At 34.9% G+C, this 8,582-nt stretch overlaps 1 protein-coding gene across 1 annotated transcript in view; it reads left to right on the forward strand.

Annotated features, from left to right (window-relative positions):
- The window catches only part of AGMO (alkylglycerol monooxygenase), a 307,596-nt gene that overhangs the window by 91,072 nt on the left and 207,942 nt on the right, over positions 1-8,582 (forward strand). Inside the window, 1 exon segment of the mRNA XM_011364559.1 lies at positions 7,203-7,217. Within this exon segment, the coding sequence (XP_011362861.1) occupies positions 7,203-7,217 (15 nt within the window).

Genomic DNA, 8,582 nt, shown 5'->3' on the forward strand with positions numbered 1-8,582 from the left:
TATATATATTTGTAGAGAAAGTTGCTCTTTTAATATACTAAACTCCGGCCTACTAGGAAATTATTATTTTAACATTCAGACAGAGTTTCAACCCAAGCCTTTTCTGATGAGTCAACCTGACTAATGGAGTCTCAGCTATATTGATCTTTCCTTCATTTGATTGATTGATTCATTCATTCATTCATTCATTTAAATAAGGAACCATCCTGGATTATCTATTGCAAACCAGTTATCAAATGGGTTAAAGTGATATGAATTAAGGAGCAGGGTATGGAAAGGCTAAGAATGAGGCCAGAGCCTGGGGGATGTGATTTCACTGTTCCAGGGGTACTGAAGCTTGTTGGCAACAGAAAGGCAAGAACTTGTGGAAATGGGTGTAGCAGGCACCTAACTGCAGGTGACAGAAGAGCTCCTTGAGTTGAGACTGAGTAGCCATTCCCTGAGTGTCCCAGCCAGGATAATGAGGGATAGGCTGTCTGCTTGCCTGGGGACACTGCCCTTTTGCAGTGATACCTGTAGGAGATGTTAACTAGTTCTTGACTTTTTTCCCCTCATCTACCCACTCCCCTCTCTTTTGGCAACTGTCAGCTTGTTCTCTGTATCTCGGGTCTATAAAGAACAAACTCGTTAAAGCAGAAATTATGCATCACTCCTTGTATGTCCCATCTCATGCAGAGCTGTGGGCAGGTAGCTACCTATATGAGAGTTCGGGAAAGAGCATGGGCTCTGAATCCAGATAGGTCTGGATTTAAATTCTGGCTCTGCCACTTTGGAATTGTGATCTTGATAAGTTGTTTCCTCAATTTTTTCTTCTTCAAAACAGCAAGGAAAAAAGAGTTAAGTCATTATTAAGATTAATGTATCTACCTAGAACTCGATGCATTTTTGCTCTTCATTCCATGTTATTTTTTGTTTCTTCTTCAAAGTGTCTTCACCTCACCCCACAACTGCTTGTGAAAATTATTTTTAAAGTCTTTACTTCTACCCTCCTCCTTTTTTATTCTTTGCTTTTTTGTTGTTGTTTTTTTGTTTGTTTGTTTGTTTCCACTGTTGCTTTTCGGTGACACTGATCAAAAGCAATTGGAAAGACCTGGTAGAATTTTACTTATATTTGATAAACTCTTGGCAATAAATGAGGCAAAAACTTGAAAAGAAGCTTACTAGAGAAATCACTCATGGTCGTTAGGATCAATTTGAGTTTTTATGCTTAATGGTTTTACTTGCAAACTATTGAATGTCAATTTCATTGGATGATTCAAAGGAGAAGTCATTTACTTAAAGCTCAGAGGTAATAAGACCAAGGTGGTAGGTCAGATCACATGATGATGTGATTAGTTGTTTTCATTGGACTTGACTACATTTATAACCGGAAGCAATCAAATGAGTAAATTATATCAATCGGAATTCAACTCACCTATAAAAAAGACAACTCTACATTCTATTCCTGCTTAATATTGTGAATATATCCATGTTGTTCTTTATGAAAAGCAATACCTTAGCTCCTTCATAAAGATGAGAACCCTGCGGACTTTAGATGACTTTGCCACAATCACATGTCTTCTGAACATCTTGCTTCCCCAATAGTACTTTTTCCCCTCCTAAGGAGTGCAGTGCTTCTTAAACACCTGTTTCATGTCACCTTATATAAATTCCTTTCATTTTACTTACATTGCAAAGGGTTCCCTCCCATTGCTCTACTCTCCATAGGGGTGGTGGTATAGCTGGAACATGTTATACTGTGGAAATTACTTCTAAAAAGCACACTGACAATTGCTATTATTAACACAATTGATCACTGAGCTCTTATGTCTGGAATAAGAGAGTGAAGGCGTTGTTAAACAGATCCAGATTCTCCCAGGCTATCATAAAGATGACATTTTGGTGAAAAGTTTAATGACAGGAAGTTTTTAATCTCTTTTAGCATTGATTAGGTAAACAGCATTGTTACCTTTCAGCTAATGTATTCATTTATTCCCTTTAGTTGCACCATTTTGTGCTTCAGCCTCCAACCATTAAATTTTGAGCATTGTGAGAAAGGTTTCATTGGCATCACTTATCGCCATTAAAACACTTCCCTTCTTAATGTTGGCTGCCAAAGTATGTGGTATCCTGTGGAGCAAGAGAATGAGGACATAGATTGCAGTGAGGCTGAACGGTTTGCACTTCCTAGCAGTGACACTAGACATCAATCTTTCCTAAAGACAGCCGAGAACACATTAACGTAAGAACTCTTTGAAAAGAACAAACGAGGCATTATCCAACCCGGGGAAAAAAAATGCAACAATAGCATTTTCCTAGTAAGTTTCTCAAGGATAAAAATGCCCTGAAATTACTTAGATTGTCATGTTGGTTGTAAAAAGAAACAAATAAAAAGCAGTTTCTACTTTATAAGGTAGACATTTATGAGGTTAAAATTATTTATGGCATGGTGTTTGAGAATCATTTAATTGCATCTCACAGTATGTGTGTGTTTCATGTTTTACATGTGCATATCAGCTGGTCTTACAAAAGAATGCTAATTTGGTCACAGTTAATCTGTTTCACATGGTCTGCAGCATCAAACGTGACATCATTATAGGAAATCATGTTATGCAACACTACGACACCAGGAGACCTGATTTTTTTGTGTGTGTGGTGATTGTTATTTGCCAAGGTTTTAGAAAAGCTGATCATGAGAAAAGACAGAATTACTAGAGAAATATGTTAAAATGCCTGTTTTGACCTACACTAATTTGTCATGTTATCTACCAATAGATTTGTGGTTGCTCAAATATACATTGTACTGCAAAGCTCACAGATCAAGGTGAGTTATTGTGGATTCATGAGTGTTAGATTTGTTTAGAAATATTCAATATGGTCCATAGATTTTTTAATATTCTGCTTCATGAGCTTTTACCTGTAAATAATTTAATTGATCTTCATTTTGTGAAGATGAACTTTAAAAATAACAGTTCCTAATACTAATGACATTATAAAAAGTTTCCAACAATTTGTTTTAGAAATTATATTTAAATACAAAGGTATACTCTTAGGCAGAGTATTTTCTCGATAAAAGTATGATTCTTTGTATTTGACAGGGTATGATTAAGTTTAGATCAAAGTACAATCACACATATTTGGAATGACAGAAGAGAGGGAGAGATGAGGTACATGAAAGCCTTGATTGACTTCCTTTAGATTTACAGGCAAGTGGGGGTTACACTGTAACAGAACCTCATGGATAGTCCTATGTTTCGACCATTTCTTTGTTTTTCATTTGACAATTTTTAAATGTTTAGGGCATTTTGTGTAGCCATATTGTGTGTGTGTGTGTGTGTGTGTGTGTGTGTGTTAATGTATAAGCTTCTGAAAAAAATTGATTAAATAATATATCGCTTTCATATTGTCCCAACCTCAAAACTGTTTATATGTATATATGTCCAAATAAAGATTAATTTTACAATGAGGTAAGTTTAATTATAAGCAAGTAAGATAGCTCAGGTCATGACATCCTACAAATGGTTAAGAAATCTAAAACAACGTCCAAATGAATGAACTCTAAATTGCACATTCTAACTTCAGAACCAGAAGAGCAGCAATCTATCATATCATAGTATTTAACATACTTTGATGAATTAGAGGAAAACGTCCTTTAGTATGAAAGCCATAGATTATTTTATAATTTGACTTGTAAAATACAGTTTTTTTAGTTTCTGCACGTACTATTCCTATTAATTTCTCTAAAATATCAAGTTGTTGAGAAAAGAATATCTCACATTTCATTATTGACCTTCATGAATAACCCTTGACATTTCACATTCCTCTTCACATTTTCTCATATATATGATTGCTCCTTTAGTAATAAAAGCAACTTTTAGGCCTGTTTGCTAAAGTGTAATAGAAGACAGTATCACAAGCTAATGTGAGGTCATTTAAAAAAAATTAATTTATATTGGGTTTTGTTCTAATTATATGCTAAGCACTGCATCAATATCTAAATTGAGGTTAGAAGGATACAAAAAAACATGGAGGCTTAGTTCCACTTTGAGGTCTTCCCTGTCTGTTATCTCCTTTGCCTGGGTGACCAAAATGATGGCAATGCCGTTAAGAAAGAAAGAACAACAAGAGACAGAAAGCAAGATAATGAGATAGATTCGGAGCATAATATGTATAGAATTCTCAGAAGGAATTCAGACCACGAAGTCAACAAACACTGAAATATTTGGGATTCATCAACCTTTGGATAATTGATTACTTAAGTCATTTCAATTGATAGCACACCATGAAAAACAATGGGAGTGAGGGACAAAGGAAAACAAGAACTGGTTTCTTTAAGGTGTTTGAGAACAAGAGAAGAAGTTAGGGAAATGGACTTGGCCTGAATAAAGAAAGAGAAGAACTGGGAGCAAGGGATGTTACTAAAGTCAAAAGAAAAGATTTTCAAGACAAAAGCAGTTGTTAAATATTTTGGAAAGTTTGAAGAGGGTGACATCTAAAAGGAGGTCTTTAGTTTTGGCAAGAAAGAGACCAATAATGATTTTGGAAAGAATTAAGTGATATTAGGAATGAACTTAATGGTGGGAGGTAAGGAAGTAAATTCTGCTCTTTTAAGATGTTTGAGATAAAAACAAATTAAGGAAAGGGAAGGTCAAAGGATCATATTTTACAAAGTGGAATGTTTAGATATGACTGAAGTTAGGGAGAAGGAGTCAGTGCATGAAAAAGGAAAAAAAAATTTTTAAATCCTTGATTTTACTAATGAAAATATACATGTTTAGCAAATGAAATAGTGTGACTTGGTTATTAATTATTCAAATAAGCCAGCATTATTTGATAAGCATTGGTTTAATTAATAAAAAAATATATATTATTTAATTAAGAGAAAAGTATGCAAAAACACAATGGCAGATGCTGTGGAAAATACGAAATGGAGAAATTAATCTCTCTGATTAAGAAGCTTTTAAATAGGGGCGAGTGCAAAATAGCAGAATATTTGTGATATTAAAGGCCAAAGAGTAATAAGAATTGTATAATTGTGGTTGGGGAGGACTAAATATGATTTCCTGAAAAAAATGACATATGCAGTGGTCCTTGAAAATTAAGAATATTTTGACAGGTGGTACACAGAAAGGGGACCATGAAAATATTGAGAATGTTCAAGAAGCCCAGAGAATGGAGGGTACAAGAGAAAGAGAAAGAGGAAGAGACATGTTATTTTCATGTAATACTCATGTGTCACAAGCCGTTACTCTTCTGATTTTACTTTAATCATTTAGAAATGTAAAAACATTCTTAGTATGATGGCTGCATAAAGCAGGTTGTGGGCTGGATCTGGCCCATCATGGCAATTTGTTGATATCTGCACCAGGCTGGGAGTGATATAAGAGTAGCATGTCTTATTCATAGATATTATGCAATGAATATTTGCAGACTGTACTGAGACAATGAAGCCTCAATCTAGGAAAGCGATTATAGGATAGGAGAGGAAAGAAGCAAATGATACAGTGGATTGATGGAAGCCAATAGTGACAGATTAATGGAGGTTGGAGGAAAGAAAAGGGGGTAATAGAAGGTACGATAGTCATATTAGAAGGTCAGAAAAAGGAAGATGAAGCATCAGTAGAAAACAATGAATTCAGTAATAAATAGCATTTGGGTTTGATGATCATGTAGCAATGGGATCATGTTTGGGGGATCTCAGGAACATAATATGAGCTTAATAGCAGATATGTTCCTGCATAACCACTTCCATCTCTCATTGCCCTAAGGTCACAGAACATTATAGGAAACTTCTTCCTCCAGCAGTAGTGTGTCCTGGTAGTCATTGATATCCTCCCCTTAAAACCAGACATACATTCAGATTTAGGAAGTACTTTGAAGGGGACAGAGGAAAGGGCAAAGTAACTCACCAAAACATTCAGTTCTAAGATGTGTCAACAAGCAGTAATAACCGAGTGTGGAACATACAGTTCTCAAATGCACAAAAGGAAATCTATCAGATGCAGATTGCTTCCTCAAAGACCAGTTACAATACTAATCTATGGTAGAATGACACCATTTATAATGAATAGACTGACTTGTTTTAATTGGGATATTCAGTTCTGATTCAGTTCAGTACCTTCATTGGACACTGTTGTATTTCTTGCAAATTCAGTAATACAGAAAGTTTCTAACATGAAAAGCAGACTCATTTGCTATAAAAGAGTAAAAATTAGTTTTAAAACACAAAGGCAAATGGTAAGACCTATAGAAAGCCCTTATTATTGGCAAAGGGATCTTGGCAGGTTTTTATTGTTGTTGACAGGGGTAATCTACATCCTCAAGGTTTATTAGAGAGGGAATGAAAACAGATTGCAGCCACTTTTCAACTAATGGTTTTAGTACAATTTTCTCCTGTTTTCCTTTTTCCTGACGATCCCTGGTCATCTTGCTTCCCTGTTTGCTTCCTTTTGTTGCTCTCCTTTCAAACTTTGAAAATTATTTGTTCTTGGATTCTGTGACTTGTGGAGACAAATTATATAAATCATTGTTCCTAACATAATCCAGCAGAAGTTCAATGTGCCTCACCACAAGCGAGCATGCTACTCAGAAGGAGGGTCATAGAAGTGCTTGCTATTCCTAGCTAACTCTATTGACATAAAGACAGTTCTTCTCCCATGATTTCTGCCCTCTGATTGTGCTAGTTAGGTCATTATGAATGCCAAATAGATGTTAATAAATACTCTGGAAGGTTTCTTGCTTTTAATCTATAATAAGCATGTGGATTCCTTAGAATCTAAATATATTATAAGACTCTTGTGATAAAATCACTAACAGCACCAAAACCTCAATCATAATGTAGATGTTGCTGCTGACAGCCAGGATCCAACTGCACTAGAATTTGCTTTTATTAAATGTATATGTGATTTTCATGAGACATCGCAATGGTCAAATCTATAATTACTTTAAGATGTAATACTGATACATTTTATTTCAAAGAATTTTTATTTAATTTTACTAACTTTTGCAGAGAGAGAGAGTTTTCTTACAGACAAGGCTAATTTTCCACACAGTTGAGAGGTAAGGGAATCTTCCTTAACCCTTATCACTGACCTATTATATTTCTAGAAATTTCAGTATTCACATCACTTAAAAATACTTTAGTTCAATGACATGTTTTGTATTGAGTGGGAAGGAGCTCTTTCCATGCATCATCATTGGTATAAATCAGGATGCTCTAGCAGATCACCTGGCTCACAGTCTAGGGCTGAGGAACTGTAAGTCTGAACTGAGAGAATCGAAATCTAAGTGATTATTTGGTTTTGGCTAGTATCAACATACATCATGACTAGGAGTAGAGGGGTATAAATGAAGAATGATGGAGCTTAGAGAAGGAAGAGTACACATTGAAATCAAACTCTTATTAATAGTACCACTTTCAGACAACCTTGCATATATCCTTGTAATAGAGTGCACAGTAAAAATCAAAAACTATAATTTTATTCTTAAGCTAGTAGGCAACCAGTTTATCTCATGGTTGGAAGTGATACTGAGAATATATGGGTTAACAACATGCAATAAAGCTCAGTCAGCTTTGAATGATGATTGCAAAATGCAACCTTCTCTACTTTCATACACAAACACACTATTTCTTTTTATTTTTTCTATAGGAGAAGCTGTTACATCATGCTACATATCTGTATACCTACATGTGGAATATAATATGAAACTGTGTATTTTTTGATTATGGTGACAATGGATAACAAAATCAAATAAGTTTCAAGTGTACAATTCAACAATAAGTCATATATATATATTGCATTGTGTGTTAATTGCCCATAGTTAGATTTCTTTCATATCTGTCTCTCTACCTTAAACATACACAAACATACATACACAAAGCGTACAATACACATGTGTGTATGTGTACATATATAAATTACATGGGAAATGTATTCCATTCTCTTTTTATCTTTACAGATTCATTTTTATTCTTGTTCTCTTTTAATTCCCAAAACATATATATGTGCAATTTCTTCCTATGAGTGAGCAGTATTTAGAAATGTTAGTTGTAAATTGTCTCTTAGGAATTAGGTAAAACTCTTTCTCAAAGAAAATCACATTTTTATTTTTAATGCAAGTGAATGTGGTAGATAGTAACAACATTCTTATAAATATGTTTTTAAATTTAGCCTTGTGATCTTAAGTTTTCAGGTCTGCCTGTAGAAAGATATACAGCTCATCATAAAACTAAAATACTGTTCTTTAACATGTCCAACAATATTTTAGGAGGGAGCTGCTTTTAGCCTTTCAACTTGGGAAGACAAAGCTCACCTCTCCCTTCGCCCTGGGATGAGGAACCTCCTCTCGCTTCCTATTCCACCTGCCTGACATAGGATAAGGGAAGTACACATTTAATTTTAATATATGGCTAGTTTGGTGTTTTGTGGTTTTGGACCATGGCTCTAACTTTGAAAGGGTTGGATAAAGAGGGTAAGGTGTGGAGAGAGAATGAAAGAGAGAGGCCATTGGGGGCTCATTCCAGTTTCTAGCTTGAGCTCTTTTCTTTTTTCTTCAATTTATCACTCCTCAAGGCCTGTCTGTCCACTTCCTTTTTTATTCCT

This window comes from Pteropus vampyrus, unplaced genomic scaffold (assembly GCF_000151845.1).
Source record: "Pteropus vampyrus isolate Shadow unplaced genomic scaffold, Pvam_2.0 Scaffold4, whole genome shotgun sequence".
In the NCBI taxonomy this organism is placed as follows: domain Eukaryota; kingdom Metazoa; phylum Chordata; class Mammalia; order Chiroptera; family Pteropodidae; genus Pteropus; species Pteropus vampyrus.